The 17,642-nt window shown below is 34.4% G+C and overlaps 1 protein-coding gene across 1 annotated transcript in view; it reads left to right on the top strand.

Moving 5' to 3' along the window:
* LOC111044254 (calmodulin-binding transcription activator 2) overlaps positions 1 to 17,642 on the top strand; it is a 100,630-nt gene that overhangs the window by 44,250 nt on the left and 38,738 nt on the right. The window contains exons 11-17 of the mRNA XM_039441187.1: positions 2,174 to 2,373; positions 4,898 to 5,158; positions 9,155 to 9,384; positions 11,294 to 11,436; positions 12,603 to 12,800; positions 14,674 to 14,855; positions 17,175 to 17,482. Of these exons, the coding sequence (XP_039297121.1) occupies positions 2,174 to 2,373; positions 4,898 to 5,158; positions 9,155 to 9,384; positions 11,294 to 11,436; positions 12,603 to 12,800; positions 14,674 to 14,855; positions 17,175 to 17,482 (1,522 nt within the window). The remainder of the gene's footprint in view (positions 1 to 2,173; positions 2,374 to 4,897; positions 5,159 to 9,154; positions 9,385 to 11,293; positions 11,437 to 12,602; positions 12,801 to 14,673; positions 14,856 to 17,174; positions 17,483 to 17,642) is intronic.

The raw sequence follows: 17,642 nt of genomic DNA, 5'->3' as shown, positions 1-17,642 counted from the left end.
TACTTTCAAGTGGCTTCGTAGTAACCCATGATTCACTACCATAGAGGAGAACTGGAGCGGCCATTACCTTATAAAATTCCATAATTGTATCTGTTCTAGCTTTTTTACCCAAAGTCCTGCTGATATTTCCACATATCATTTGAAACTTTCCTATTTTCATCTCAATATCTAATTCATCTTTGTAACTAATGTCACTTCCTAGATATGTATATTGAGAAACTTGTTCCAAAACTGTATTATTAACAACAATTTTTGATCTGACCGGATATTTGCCTCTGAATGCCATAATTTTTGTTTTCTTAGTTGATAATAACTTTTACAATCAACTTATTTACTTTTTGAGTACCCTAATCTACTTTTTGAGTCATTTATTACAAAAGCACCAATCGCTGTACTTTTAAAATATCAAGTTTGTTTTTTGGTCCTGCAAAATATTATTTCTTTAATATGTAAATATTTTCCATTTTAATGATAATAAAGTCAAATATTTCTACCATGTTTTGGTTTTGTAGCATCTAAATTTTAAAAATCTACGTTGTTAAAACAATTAAGGACTGAAAATTTTGTGAAGTGAACAACTACAAGACTTAACCTATTTCGGACTATGTGTAACGTTATCTAAATTTGGGAGAGGAATAGCACCTCTTATTTTTTCTCTCCCTATCATTTTGATGATGTACTTATTGTATCAATCAATCAATATTTATTTATTTATCAATTGATCCATTATTTGGTTTGTATATTTTCTAATAGCAGAGGACTGATTGATTGATTGAGTACTTTATTAATGTAGATTACAATATATACTGGCTTATACACTTATATACAATAGCTTACAATACAGCAAAATTATAGATGAATTTACATAACATAGACTAACAAAATAATTTAACTGACAGGAATGGAGAAGGAGGAATCATGTATGGACCTGTCCAAGGGCTGAATATTGCTGATTATAATATATTTTCAAACATTATAAATTATTTACAATAATCTTTCCATGAGAGCTTGAAATACCCGGTTACACCAAGGCTGTTAAATTTTAATCATGATCAAATGCCACAAGAACCAATCAGAGAAGGCTTTTCTTCGAAGAAGGAGGCTTCTTCGAAGAATTTCGAATAATTATAAAAAAAAACTTTATTCAGATACATGATATACAGAACTGATCATATTATGATCATCAATTCATTATGATCTCTCAATAAATTAGTTACAGTATGCTGCACCGAAAGAAACGTTTACGGAATGGTTTCTTGAGTGCAGCAGAGGAACTTTGCGCACGTATTTCACATTAAGTTTTTCCTACAGTTACCATTGAATATGAAAAGTGGGTAATTATGAGTAAAATTGCCTGAAATCCATCAAATGTAAATCTGTGTAATTTTATTATTAATAAATAAAATAGAATGTAGTATGTGTGTTTGAATGGCTGTGTGGTGTGCTGAATGTGGCAGTGTGCTGTGGCTGTCATCCACCCCATCAAGATTCTTTTAACGTGCACCACCACACTATACCACACTTACCAACTTAATTTTGATTTTGCTGCACTGGTGCTCCATATAACCAACTAACTATTTTGCGTTGCCATGTTGCAAATCTGGAGTGCAGGAAAAATTTTTCCCGCACTAGAGCGGAAAAGTGATTCTTTGCGTTCTGTAATCAGTGCAGCAATGGCCACTTTTCAACGTAACTGTAGGAAAAATAATAAATTATCGTCGAAAATACACAAATTATTGTCTTCAGATATTGTTGTTAGTGAGATTTTGTGATATTTATGCTATCCATTATGAAAACATTAAGTTGTTTTGAAAAATATCACTTATTTCTTGTAAAATTAGATATTGGTGTAGAAACATGTATGTTAGTATGCAATTTTACAATAAATTAGCGATATTTCTGGCATCATCCCTGTCTTTGTCCAAAGCTCCGCCAATTTATGTAGATGCATAACAATACAATATCTATAATTATTATATTACAAATTACTTTTTCATATCATATACAGTTCAATAATTATTTTCTTAGTCTATATTATGTAAATTCATCTATAACTTTGCTGTATTGTAAGCTATTGTGAGATATAAGTGTATAAGCCAGTATATATTGTAATCTACATAAATAAAGTACTCAATCAATCAATCTTTTTTTAACTACTTTTGTTATTTTTCAGTGACAGGAGCGGTCACCATAGCTCCAAGAACTCTAGCAATGACAACGATGTCTTGGTGTCCAGTCTGAATCCGATGGACTTCATAGATGTGACAGTGTCACCCCCAACAGCAGTGGATGATGATGTGTTTGTCAACTTGGAGGCTTTCGATATGTTGGGCGAATTTCCTGAGTTGGAGGGACTTGAATCCAGTCATAATGGTGAGTGTCTAAGGGTTTGAGATTGCAATTTATTTATTTCGCTTAGGGTGATAGATTTAGTTTTAGATTTTTTGGTATTAATCTGTTGTAGCATAAATTTGTATTGATTTGATGATAACCTCGACACATATATTATATTATATAGTGAGGTATCATATTGAAAACCTTAGATATTGTTAAATTATTGAAAATATAATGGAAAATAATATCATAGAGAAACAATAGCGTAAGTAGATATCCCATGGTACCGTATAGGGAATTTATGTCGCAACTTTTACTGTTATCTCAAGCCGATTACTGTCGATTATTGTAAATTTCTACTGTTTTGTTGGGGTGATAGTGTATGAACGGCACAATTTGAGAGACTACCAGCGTCACATAGCTGCATAGGAAAGAACTACGTGAACTATCGGCTTGGGATAACAGTAAAAGTTGCGACATGAACTCCCTATACCATGGGATATCTACTTATGCTATCGTTTCTCTATGATTATATGTAATGTTCCTGAATTTATGGATAAACTCCTCTGGATGTGTCGTCCAACATCCACAGAAATTATTATTATTCAATGATACACAAAAAACAATTCATTAAAATGATTGAAGAAAGACCAACAGGCATAGCCCAAAACTGTCTCTTCCCCAAATTTTGATTCATACACTAAGTCTAAAGACTAAAAAGTAGGTTATGTTTCATTCACTCTTGAATTTGAGTCCAATTTTTAGTCCAAACACATGGAATCAATAAATTATGGATTTAGATTGCTTGAAACTAAATTAAATAACGAAATTACACTCACTAATCAATTAAAAGTGTAAAATGATGAGTTACTTGAAAAATTAGAAAAAAACGTATTTGTTAGAAGCACAGCTATTTAAAGAAAATGGAAAATTGTCAGGGTTTCTCTTGTTTCTCAATTCTATTATATTCAAGCTCTAAGGATTTTCACAAATTCGAAACATAGTAGATTTATTAATATAAAAATTCCATTGCACTAGGTCTTATCCTTGGGAAAACTTTGCTGAAGGACATGAAAAGGATAATAATAATTATTCATCCTTGGAAAAACAGCTGATAATAATTATTTCGTCGTCTGTTGGTGATGGAAGTGAGTGAGCGAGTTCATGTGTGTGGGACTGTGTTAAAATTATGACTCAGCTGTTGAACTTTTGTAATCATTCAATCAGGTACTTAGTGACATGAAAAGGATAATAATTATTCATCCTTGGAGAAACACATGATAATTTCGTCGTCTGTTGATAACGGATGATGGGAGTGCCAGTGTGGGAGAGAGACAGAGTTATGTTCAGCTGTGTAATCAATCAGCTTATTTCACGAGAAATATTATCTAGAAATTTTAATCGACATGATCAAAATAATCTGATTTGTTGACATGACATGGTATATCATTCTAAAGTAGAGTATATTATAATTTTGAAAGTTAATTATTATTTTACAGTTTTAAGTGATTAGTGAGTGCTATTTTGTTTATTCAATTTGGTTCTTGAACAATCTAAAGCTGCGTTTACAATGGAGTTAATAACACGAGTTATCAACAAAAAGTTATTAACTTGACTGAATCGTCAAAAATTTCTCTTGACAAAGGTTAATAACTCATGTTTCTAACAGAAAATACCTTGTTATTAACAAGATCTTGTTACCAATATAATTGACTGCCATATGATTTCATTTAACGAGACTATTCATATGATATAACAGCCGGAATAAAAAGCAAAAAATTGTCTTCAAATTTGAATTGAAACATGTGTGTGATCATTAAAATAATGATCTTCATCTGCTCTAATGTAAATAAATTATGATGCGTTTACACCAGAGTCTAAAACAAAAGTTTTCAACATAAGTTAATAACATTTTCTTTTGGCTGCTAGTTTTTTATCAACAAAAGTTAATAACTTTGTCACGTGTTTTGTCTGCAGCTGTAGCTATTAGGGAACAGCTGTAGTTGTAGGGTAGGGATGCTGGGCGAGGGGGTTGCGGGGAAGATAATAACCTGTTATTAACAAAAGTTACCGACTCTCGATGGATAACATAAATCTTGTTAATAACAAGGAATTTTCTGTTGAAAACACGAGTTATCAACTTTTTTCAAGATAAATTTTTGTCGAAGTTCAGTCAAGTTGACAACTTTTTATTAATAACTCATGTTATCAACTCCGGTGTAAACGCAACTCAACATGATGTTTTGTAATTAACATCAGTTGATAACAAAAATGTTAAAAACTTGTGTTATTAACTCTGGTGTAAACGCAGCTTAAATTGGAACTTTTCTGTTTTCAAATGTTTGGACTGGAAATTGGACGTGAATTTCATTGTATGGATCATAACCTACTTTTTGGACTATTTATAGTGTATATATAAATCAAAATTCGGGGAAGAGTTTTGGGCTTTGCATATTAGACCTTTCCCAATCATTTTAAAGAATTGTGTTTATCCAATAAATAAATAACGAGCGAAGCTCGGTGCCCCGATATTGTTAATTACTTGAATATATTTTGTTTTCAGAAACAAGCATCATAGGTCTGACCACAGACAAGGACTCCTCTCCCCAGGACGAAACCTCGACCCCCACCCCTGTCCAGTACGGGGATGATGTGAGTAACATCACGGACTACAGCCCCGAGTGGGCCTACCCCGAAGGAGGGGTGAAGGTGCTAGTCACTGGGCCCTGGTACTCCACTACATCACCCTACACGGTGCTGTTTGATTCTTGTCCTGTACCCACAACACTGGTGCAGTCTGGGGTGTTGAGGTGCTACTGTCCAGGTGGGTAGATATTTATTTTATTTATCGACCGAGCGAAGTGAGGTCTAAGATTCAAGTCGACGGTTTGGCATTTCAAACATTTTTAGAAATCAAACGCCCTCGAAAAGTCTACAAATTGGAAAAAAACAGGAGGAGGATGAGGAGGAGGACGACGACAAGGACGATGAGGAGGTGGGTGGAAAGGAAGACAAAGGAGAAAGGTAATTGATTTTGCCAGTGGAGAAATTGATAGTCCATCAACAGGAGGCTTCAAGAACATTTGAAGGGTTCAATTCAGTTTTAAAGAATATTTGTGATGATCCAATATTCCATGCTCCCAATTTGGTGGCAGAATTTGTTTTTGCCAGTGGAGAGATTGATAAGTACATCAACAGGGGGCTTCAAGAACATTTGAAGTGTTCAATTCGGTTTTAAAGAATATTTGTGATGATCCAATACTCCATGCCCCCAATTTGGTGACAGAATTTATTTTTGCCAGTGGAGAAATTGATAAGTACATCAACAGGGGGCTTCAAGAACATTTGATGTATTCAATTCGGTTTTAAGGAATATTTGTGATGATCCAATACTCCATGCCCCCAATTTGGTGACAGAATTTATTTTTGCCAGTGTAGAAATTGATAAGTACATCAACAGGGGGCTTCAAGAACATTTGATGTATTCAATTCGGTTTTAAGGAATATTTGTGATGATCCAATACTCCATGCCCCCAATTTGGTGACAGAATTTATTTTTGTCAGTAGAGAGATTGATAAGTACATCAACAGGGGGCTTCAAGAACATTTGAAGTGTTCAATTCAGTTCTAAAGAATATTTGCCATGCTCCAATACTCAATGTATTCTCCAATTTGGTGACAGAATTTATTTTTGCCAGTGAAGAAATTGATAAGTACATCAACAGGGGACTTCAAAAACATTTGAAGTGTTCAATTCAGTTTTAAAGAATATTTGCCATGCTCCAATACTCAATGTATTCTCCAATTTGGTGACAGAATTTATTTTTGCCAGTGGAGAAATTGATAAGTACATAAACAGGGGACTTCCAGAACATTTGAAGTGTTCAATTCGGTTTTAAAGAATATTTGTGATGATCCAATATTCCATGCCTTCAATTTGATGACAGAATTGCAGTTATCCGTTGATAGGATGTCTTGATAGTACTGTGAGGTGTTGATTCAAGAACTGTGAGGGATTGCTCAATTTGTTGACTTTACAAGGGCATTTGATTTTTCTGTAATAGAGTAAGACTTGGTTTGGCAACTTCTCAAACATGTTTCATCTTGTTTCCCCAAATATATGTTAATTACTTCAGAAAGCCAAATTCTTTTACACTAACATAATAGTAATTACACTCATAGAATAGTAAGTGGAAACATGAAATTGGAGTTCACCAAGGTTGAGTGTTGTGCCCCCTTCTGTTCTCTATTTATTGAATTGAATTGAATTGAATTTATTGCCAAAATTACAAATATATATTTGTACAATATCAATTACAAGATTATACAATACAATATAATTCACATTAATAACCCAAATATCAATGTATGTATATCAAATTATAGCTTCTTTTTCATGTATTTTTATAATGAAACTACACATCTTTTCCTGATCATCCATATCAATGCCCCAGTATCAATGTAGGCTATATTAAATATTATATAATATCCCTATATTTCTTCTTCTTCTTCTTCTAGCTTTCAGGGTTTAGGCATCTCTGCCTGTTCCGAACCTCATATCTGCCCATCTTTTCCTTGGACGGCGTCGGTCTCTCTTGCTCTCTGCTAGTTGAGCGCCAATTTTGGTATAATGAGGTCCACGTTATAATGACAGTATTTGACAACTTTGGTTTTGCTATCCTTGTCTATCATTCGACAAAGTCGGTGGTACTATCCTTTTCTAGGTCCACAATGATGCCAATTATGTTTTTGACAGTGTAGAAATATAATTAATTAATGCAGAGAATCGGCATCGCTATTCTTCTATCTTCATCCACTGCCATTATAACGTGGACCTCACTATAGCCTGTCTTCCTCCACCCTATTTACATGCTGCTACCATATAAACTTACTCTAAATTACTCTACATATATTTGCACAGTGAATGCTTAAAGGTAGGCGCACACAGATCGTCATCGGACGGACGGCACGCATCGGACGATTAGATTTGATGCATTGTTTTCAATTGGAGTGCGCCTACCTATCCGCATCCTTATAGGTATGCGCACTCCAATTGAAAACAATGCATTAAATCAGAGACAAGAAATATAGTTTGAATGCTCATCCTTATGCTTATCCTTCATCTATGATTAAATCTAATAATCCGATCCGTCCGATGCGTGCCGTCCGTCCGATGACGATCTGTGTGCGTCTACCTTAAAACTGAATTCAATCAGCAACTGTTGGCTTAAACTCAAAATGAATCACATTACAACAAATGAGACTTGATATAGATTTAATCCAGTTTAAAATGAAATTTAGTTTAAACTGGCACTGTGCAAACAGCATTTGATGGTGTACTCCAAGGTGTTTATTAAGCTCAATTCTGTTTTTACTTTCCTCACTCTATTACCATAGGTAAGGAAAGTATTGCTTTCCGAAAAAAATTAAGGTACCCCAATTTCTAAATTTCTATACGTTTGAAGGTCCCCTGAGTCCAAAAATTGGTTTTTGGGTATTGGTCTGTATGTGTGTGTGTGTGTGTGTGTGTGTGTGTGTGGTGTGTGTGTGTGTGTGTGTGTGTGTGTGTGTGTGTGTGTGTATGTCTATGAACACGATAACTCCATTCCTAATTATTAACTGATTGACTTGAAATTTTAAACTTGAGGTCCTTATACCATAAGGATCCAACAATAAGAAATTCAATAAAATTCAATGTGTGTGTGTGTGTGTGTGTGTGTGTGTGTGTGTGTGTGTGTGTGTGTGTGTGTGTATGAGTGTATGTGCGTCTGTGTACACGATATCTCACCTCCCAATTAACGGAATGACTTGAAATTTGAAACTAAAGGTCCTTACACTATAAGGATCCGACCCGAACAATTTCGATCAAATGCAATTCAAGATGGCGGCTGGAATGGCGAAAATTTTGTCAAAAACAGGGGTTTTCGCGATTTTCTCGAAAACGTCTCCAACGATTTTGATCAAATTCATACCTAGGAAAGTCATTGATAAGCTCTATCAACTGCCACAAGTCCCATATCTGTAAAAATTTCAGGATATCCGTCTCATTTATGCAAAGTTTGTTTATAGATTCCCAATTATCAGGCTTCAGATACAATTTAAACAAAACATTTCAAGTGAAAAAGATTGAGCATTAGAATCTCTACAATTAATGTTCAGTAGCATTTTCACCTTGAATTGAAAATAAGCTCGAAATTCGAGAAAATGTGGTTATTCAATTGCAAACGGTTGGCAACTGTTGATTCTATTAAATCATTCACTATGAAGAGATAGCAGACTTCGTGTGTCTGCAGCGCTATTGTCCTGTCACCAGCTGGCTCTTTGAATAGTAGTAGACTTGAGATGCGCGGGAACACTAGCGTCAGGAGATCAATTTTCATAACGGCAAGGAAAGTTGTGTGAGTGCGCCACACCAGATTTTTTATATACTTCAATGCAATAATATACTTCAATAACAATGTGTACTAAATTATGAGTTTTTTTCTCCTGTAGCTTACAAAACTATAACCATAGAGAAACAATAGCGTAAGTAGATATCCCACGGTATAGGGAATTTATGTCGCAACTTTTACTGTTATCTCAAGTCGATTATTGTGAATTTTTACTGTTTTGTCGGGGTGAGAGTGTATGAACGGCTCAATTTGAGAGACTACCAGCGTCACACAGCTGCATAAGAAAGAACTACGTGAACTATCGGCTTGGGATAACAGTAAAAGTTGGGACATAAACGCCCTATACCATGGGATATCTACTTATGCTATTGTTTCTCTATGCTATAACATAAATTTATTTTGTATGTATTATTCTCTGTGAATTTCAGCTCACGAAGTGGGTTTAGCATCGCTGCAGGTGGCCTGTGACAACTTTGTCATCTCCAACTCGGTGATGTTCGAGTACAAGCTGCCCCCCAAGGCGGAGGAGTCATCACCGCCCCCCGTCAAAGAGTCGGCAGCCAACGACAACCTGCTCCGGTTCACCCTGCTACAGCGGCTTGAAGCCATCGACGACAAACTGCACATCAAGCAGGAGCCAGATGTCGGCAATGATTCGGTAATATTATGTACAACTTAAATAACTGTACTATGAAGCATGATTTTATTGTTTCACTCAATCACTGATCCGCTAAACATAAATTAAAGTAAATTCTCAAGAAAAAAAAATCTATTGACAAAGGTTTAAGCAAAGTTGGAACTAAGTAGGGTAAACCAGCTCACGTTGGGACACCAAAATTCAAACAGCTATAACTTGGACAAAAATTTAAAAAATTTACATTTTTTAATTTTTATATTTATTGTATTTGCTTACACTTTCATCCTTGAGTATAGCATTTGCATTGATTGTCAATTGATTTTTTTATTGCAAAAACAATTTTTTGGGGAGTGTCCCAACCTGGGCTTAAGATTGGCCCACGATGGGATGTCCCTTGCCCAGGTTGGGATATTGAATTAAAAATAAGCAATTCATTATTTTTGTTAATTTATAACATTTTATTATAATTATTGATAGTATAAATACATTATTTGAATTTTTTTAGTAAAAACTATTACCAAAAGTCATGTGCACAAAGTGTGTTTGAAATGGCTACCTCTGAAGCTACATTACAGGCTATAATCATATATCATATTTATTTATAATTTATTTCATTGCTATGTAGCCTACATTGAGTAAAATAAGATTCAGAAGCAATGCTCATCGTTATAATATGAGCATATATCATGATTGCAGTGTCCCAATGTGGGCAGATGGTCATGGCTTTGTTTTAGACAGAATAACTGGATTAAAAATAAGAGTACAATAATGTTCTATATGTCAAAATATTCATAAAATACGGTAATACAGAATGCATATTAGCTGTGAGACTTACCTGGAATGGTAAATGTTTAAAGTGAAAATCAAAATTCCTCTTCTCAGAAAAAACTTTGAGGTTACAAAAACATGTTTCTAATTTTTTCTTAATAACGACTGGTGCTACATCTGAAATTATTATGTCTATAATAAGGCTATAAACAGCTGATAAAACATCGCAGATGTTGCCAACCTAACACTCACTAATTTCCCACAACTTGAAGAGTCCCAACGCGGGATTGTCCCAAGGTGGGCCGGTTTACCCTATCTTAGAATTCATATCGCTGATCGGTTAGAAAAAGTGACACAATCTAAATTGCTGCTTCAAAAGAGAATCATACATCTACAATAATTGCTAATCGATAAGAGAAATGTCACTCACATTTTGGCCCAGAATTGATCAATTCATGTCACTCTCCTTTTAACCGAATTATTGAGTTATGTCACTTCTTTTTTAGTAAATTATTCAGTTATGCCACTTTTATTTTGAGTAAATTATTGAGCTGTGTCACTTTTCTTTTGAGTAGATAATTAAGTTGTGTCATTTCTCTTTTGACCGAATTATTGAGTTATGTCACTTTTCTTTAGAGTAAATTATTGAGCTGTTACACTTTTCTTTTGACCTAATTATTGAGTTGTGTCACTTATCTCTTGAGTAAATTATTGAGATATGACAATTTTCTTTTGACCAAATTATAGAGTTCTTCTGAGTAAATTATTGAGCTGTTACACTTTTCTTTTGACCTAATTATGGAGTTGTGTCACTTTTCTCTTTTAATAAATTATTGAACTATGACAATTTTCTTTTGACCCAATTATTGAGTTCTTCTGAGTAAATTATTGAGCTGACACTTAGCTTTTGACCCAATCATTGAGTTATGTCAGTTTTCTTTAGAGTAAATTATTGAGCTGTTACACTTTTATTTTGACTGAATTATTGTTATATCATTTATTATTTTAATATTTATTTATGATTCATTATTTAATTATTATTATTTTATGACACCAACAAGCGATATATTTATTTGTCTACTACTAAGATTATTGTGTTCTTTTTCTCGTTTGATGCTCATAGATTTTGGGAGTTGACTGTATATATTTTGTTGTGCTGTAGGTGGGAAGCGGTCGTATGTCGAAGCAGAACAGCTTCGAGGATCGGCTGGTGAGCTACTGCCAGGAGATGTGTCAGCGACCCTGGAGGGTCGAATGTCATCGCGAATCTATCGACAACTCCATCTCATGGTTTTCCTCTCACAGGTAAGATGACAGTGGTTCGGAACCCACCTTAAACTACCTATAACTCAACATGCCAATCACAAATTATTAATAATTATAAACGATGAATTTAATTTTCATCATAAATTCATGAGAGATTACCAATTTGAACGGGTTATCTTTTAGCATTCATTCTATTCATTTCAAATTGCAATTCATTTATTCAATTAAACACACAAACAAGAAAAAAATAAGATAAAAGATAGAAAAGAATATACAGGGCATTTACGAACTCCCTACCAATACTCTTGGACATTGTTCCTGAGTGAAAAACATATCTAAGTATCATATTTAAATTGTCCGAAAGTCTCCAGTTACTCACACAGCGGCCATTTTGCTTTTTTCACTTATTTTTTTTTCTAAAAAAATAATGGTTCAACATACGAAATTTAAACTGTGCACAATCATTTATAACAACTAGACAAAGCTACAAAAAATCATGATAATTTTTCAAATTCATAAAACAAAATGGCGGCCATTTAAAATTTTGTTTCTCAAATAACTCAGAAACGGATGGTTTTACAAAAACTTAACAAGAATAACTTTTTTAGTAAATTTAATTACCTATTGACTTTTTGAGTTTTTGAGATAGGACCAATATTAACTGAGATATGACAGCTTTAGTGGTTGGTGACCCACCTATAGATGGTTATGTAACATTATTTTATTGTTTAAAATGACCTAAAATCACTTAATATCAACATGCAATGCAAATAAAGATTGTTGCATCATTGAGGCGACTCTATTAGCATGCGTTTGTTTGCACTACAACAAACTTTCAGTGGTCACCCATCACTAAGGCTGTCATATTGGTCCTATCTCGAAAAGTCAGGTACCAATCGATAGGTAATTAAATTTACTAAGAAAAGTTATTCTTGTTAAGTTTTTGTAAAACCTTCCGTTTCTGAGTTATTTGAGAAACAAAATTTTAAATGGCCGCCATTTTGTTTTATGAATTTGAAAAATTATCATGATTTTAAATGACTTTAAATGCCTTTAGGCCATTTTAAAGTCACGGATGTATATCTATGGGACGCGTACTCTAACTTATTTTATTCATTTGTACAAAACTTCAATCTTTCTAAATATTCTTGAATGAAAAAAATCCAATAAATAATCTTATCTCATGTCTCATGTTGTGTGTTTAGATCGATGACAATCCTCCACCTGGCCGCCCACCTGGGCTACACCCGTCTGCTGAGAGCTATGCTACGATGGAGGAACAGCAACCCCTCCCTGGCCCTTGAGAGTGAGGTGGACGCCCTCAGCAGGGATGCAGACGGTTCCACCCCGTTGGCCAGGGCTTGTGCCAGTGGTCACTGTGAGGCTGCCATTCTGCTCTACAGGTGCGAAACATGGTCTACTGATTTGAATTTCAACGGTTTTTTGGTGGTTTTCAATCGTATTAGTTAAAAAATGATTTTTGTGTGTCTTGAATTGTATTACTTGGATAAACAGGTTAAGCTTTCTCAATTCTCTTCCTTGTAGAACTCCTTCTTTTACTTCTCCTCCTTCTCCTCCTTCTCCTCGTTCTTCTCTTCTAAATTAATTTGTTAAACAATTTGAGATACTAGTTCCACTATTCTACTATAGTGCAGTCCACGTTATAATGGCAGTGTGTGATTTGCAATGGTGTTGCTATCCTTGTCTATCGTTCAACAAAGCAGATGGCACTATCTCTTTCACGCATTGCAATGTTGCCACATCGTTTATCAACAATGTAGAAATTCAACTAATTGACAAAATATTCAATCTCAATCATGAAAATTTATTATCACATCTTTAAAAAATTAATTTTCTTGACAAATAAAATATGATTAACTATTTTCAACAATAATGAACAGTTAAATTGATCAGTATAGCAGTATCAGCTGTTTGGGTGGCAAGGCTGAGATATGGCAACCCTTTTCTCCTATCTTCCTATACTGTCATTATAACGTGGACCTCACTTTAGGGATTGATAATGGTGTAACAACCGAAACTAATATCCCGTTCTTCCTCCTCCTCATCATCTACCTCTTCCTCCTCCCGCTCTTCCTCTCCTTCTCTTTCTCAACCAATCGAATTGTCAAGTTATTAACAGATAGCTCAACCAGATTCCAATCGATTGATGAGTTAAAAGTAGCATTTCTAGACTTTTCAAAGGCATTTGATAGTATTTAACATCATTTTTTCTGCTCAAAAATAATAAACATGGTTTCCTGTTAATTTTTCTCGTCTAGTTCTAGAGTCCTAGTTAGCTTGATGACAAGAAATTATTGAAAACAGTTAACGGATTTTTCTCCATGTGTAGGCTACCTTTTCACTGATGGTGTGCTTCATGGGTCTGTTTTAGGTCCAATGGTTTCCATTGTTTTAGTTTTGGTTTCCTTTGTATGTTCCCATTTGAATTTGTTATCTGTCGTCCCTTATAGGCAGTAAACTATAAATAAAAAAGAAAAACAAACTTCTTTCTTAAGTACTGCACACACTCATCGATTTTTGTTCCTACGATATTTTTCTCCGTCCTTATAAATTATATTACATTAAACAGATGATGTTTGACAAGTTCTGTTTAACCTTCCGGTAGTCGCGCCCTACTCAATCACACAAGCAGTCGCGTAGTGTATTTTGTACAACATCCAGTTTTCCAAATGTTATGTACTCTGTTTACTGTCAAGACATATTAATTAATTGTATAATTACTTTTCCATCTTCTTGGATTATTTTACGCCTATGAACATTTGGATGATTACCATTTCATAGCCCAATAAGGTACATCAAGCAAAGCCATCAATTCTGCGTTATTGGTTCGTTTACAGTCCCCGTATACAGTCGTTCCCTATCTTATGCACTGTGGCGACTAAATGGCACCTAAAGACTGAACCATTGCTCGGTTGATACTGCAACTCAGTGGAGTGATGGGGGAAAGTTTTGGAATGCATAGGTGACTCATTCACTGACACCACCCCATTCAATAGTTTTGTGCAGCAAAAAAACTGACACTGTTGTACTTTTTACAACAGCGCGACTGCCGGAAGGCTAATATGATAGAATTTATAAGGACTGCAAAATATCCTACGAACAAAAATCGATGTGTGTGTGCAGGATTAAAGAGAACAGCTAAAAATCTTCGAACAAATAATACTGCCATTGTAGGTACCTTATCATTATGTGTGTGATTATTCTCATGAATTTCTTAATTCGTTCTTATTTAAATTTCTGTTTATTTATTTTCAGGTGGAACCACACAGCCCTCGGAGTAAGGGATGATAAGCTAAGAACTGCTCTAGACTGCGCCCGTGAAAACGAACATAACCGACTGGTGGAGGAGATAGAGCGATTGGAGAATGAGAGGGTGAGAAACAGCGATGCTCTCTCTGGCATCTCGTCTGTCGATTGTTTTGTCTCTCTCATTCATGGTAAGTTCCCATTTTTGCATCTCTGTCTCTTTCAATTTTGCTACTACTTGTTTAGTGGGACACATTTGAGTAGAGCTATCTGCCTTGTCTAATGTAACAGTCCATATCAGAATATATCGGTATTTCATTATACTTCTTCTTCATAGCATACAAGCGGTTTGGCAACAGTGTAGGTTTGGAAAAGGATAGAGCTATCTGCTTTGTCTAATAATAAACAAGGATAGCAACACCAATGTTAATCAGGTGCTGATTTTACAACGTGGACCTCACTATAGAACAAGAACAACCACAACATGATACAGTATCAAATCTATGTGATACATTATCAAGCCAATACGATACAGTATCATCTCAACTTGTTATGCAACACTATGATTTGATTATTAATAATACAAATCAACAATAATAATAATAATAATAATAATAATAATAATAATAATAATAATAATAATAATAATGTCTCTGGTCGAGGGTACAACACGACCAGAGGAGTTTATTCAAATTACAGACATGATTACAAAAAGCATATAAGGTACAATTATTTACAAAGTATTAATACAATTGGTTGATTATTTGCTGATCTAAGAAAATGTGGCCCCCACTATATATGAATATGTGTCGGGATGCCACTAATTTTGCTATTGTTTAAGATGTTATGCCAAAAGTTGAAAATTCTAATAAAGATACATGTTGCGAGTCATTAGAAGTTCATAAAAACCACATTTCTATACACAAATTTAAAAAAGAAAATTGATAACCTATGATGTAGAAGTTTTATAAAAATTTAACATAAAAAACATTTATAATACTCATGGGAAAAAATCATTATAATGAAGAAAATGAGAATGAAACAGTATGGAAAATTTTTCATAGAACTAATTGTTCTCCATGATTGATTCTATTGGACAGGAGCCACTTTTTTGTTTTCAATTTGAATGGAATTGATTGGAACTGTTTCTTTAATAGCTATAATAAGAATCAGATATACAGGGATGACTTGAATAACAACTATCTACTATAGAAGGTGGTGGTAGAAGAAACGTGGCAACCATACTGTCCTATAATTTCCACTGACTTTGAATAATGTTATCTCAAATAATAATGTGATAATAATAAGTAATGTTAATCCCATCATAGTAACTTAGATACAAATTGAATATTTTTTGTTGTTCAAGACATTTCCATCTTATTCTTCGTTTTTCACGAATATGTCGAGAAAAGTAGTCATCATTTTATTTTCCACCAACAAGAAATGATCCGTGGTCTAGTGGATATAGTGCTTGCTTAGCAGTCTGGAGGTCCCGGGTTCAAACCCAAATATGAACAAAATTTTGAGCCTGGTCACATAAAAGTTATTGAATGGGCACGCTAAATTGTCGATCTGGGTGATATATAACAGTCTTGAATCCCAGTAAAAAAAATAAATAATATATAAAATTGTAATAATCTATATAATAAGAGAGAGTAGGGTTGTGTTTGTTCGTGTGTTCGTTTGTTCGCATCAAAACATGTCAACTTGTGGATTGCATACCGGAAAAACGGGAATGATTTAGATCTCCAAATTTTGCACATAGATTCTAAAAATATCAATCTCGTGCACCTGGAAGCCCAAATTTTAAATTTCCTTCTAGATTTTTCAGAATTAATGTTTAAATTTCATTAATTGTACATTCGATTTCATTAAAAAATCACCAAATCATATGGTCGAAATTAAAAAAGGAACATCTGTTTCTATATTGCTTTCTACCTGAAAAACATAGTTTTAAAACTTCGTTTTCCTGATGCAATGTTTAGGCCTACACGTGGCATCGATTATTAATTTTTCATCTAGAACAATTTTTGAGACAAATGCTAAATAAACGTCTACAGTTTAGTTTCATCAATGCTGTATCGGCAATTTGAAAACGCATGCAGTTAATATGTCTTTCAATGAAGGTGTTGTTATTTACATATAGAAATTATATTCTTCCATTTTTATTCAATTAAAAGTTCAAAATTATCCGAGCCCTGATAGAATGACTGACTCTCTGTCCATAGGCCTATTTTGAATTCTTCTAGATTTCATTACGTCAAGTTTTAAGAAAGACCCTTGCGAAGCACGGGTTACCTGCTAGTAAATTATATACTCGGGACGGCTTTAATTATATACTCAGGGACTCCCCATCAATCTCCCCACCAGTCTTAGGCCTACTAATATTTTTATTTCATCAATCTAACACATATAGCTCAATTTAATCTGATCTGGAGGATGAATTTGTTCGTTATTTATTGGAGGTTTTACAGTTTATCTCATAAATTCTTTTCAATTTTTGTTCACAGGCAGTCAAGACAGCTCCGATAAGACCTCAGACAGCACAGAACCATCGGTGAAATCCCGTCGCGAAGCACGGGTGATTGGAGACAGAGACGACGGTATATTTTTGAGACCGATTTCGAAAAATGAAAGCCAACATCTCAGATTCAGTGCCTCCCCTGTCGAGCTGGAAGAAGGAGCAGGAGTAGGTGGAGGAGGTGTAGGAGGAGGAGGAGGAGGAGGAGGAGGGGTGAATGAGAATAAAATGTTTTTGAGTGGACTGGATAACACTAGAAGAACTCAGAATTCCACTAGTCCTGGACCCACAGCTGGTGAGTGAAAATTATTGGAAAACTAGTCAATTTTTTATATTTAATTTCATAAAAATAAGTCAAAATTGTATAAATAAGAACTGTAGTAAAAATTTGAAAAGGGGCAGTTTTGGGCATTAGCCCGTTGTGCCTTCTCATATGAGTGTAATAATTCACAGAGAA

Source organism: Nilaparvata lugens, chromosome 14, assembly GCF_014356525.2.
Source record: "Nilaparvata lugens isolate BPH chromosome 14, ASM1435652v1, whole genome shotgun sequence".
In the NCBI taxonomy this organism is placed as follows: domain Eukaryota; kingdom Metazoa; phylum Arthropoda; class Insecta; order Hemiptera; family Delphacidae; genus Nilaparvata; species Nilaparvata lugens.
Note: the sequence above shows the minus strand (reverse complement) of the source record. Positions and strands in the feature narration are given on the sequence as shown.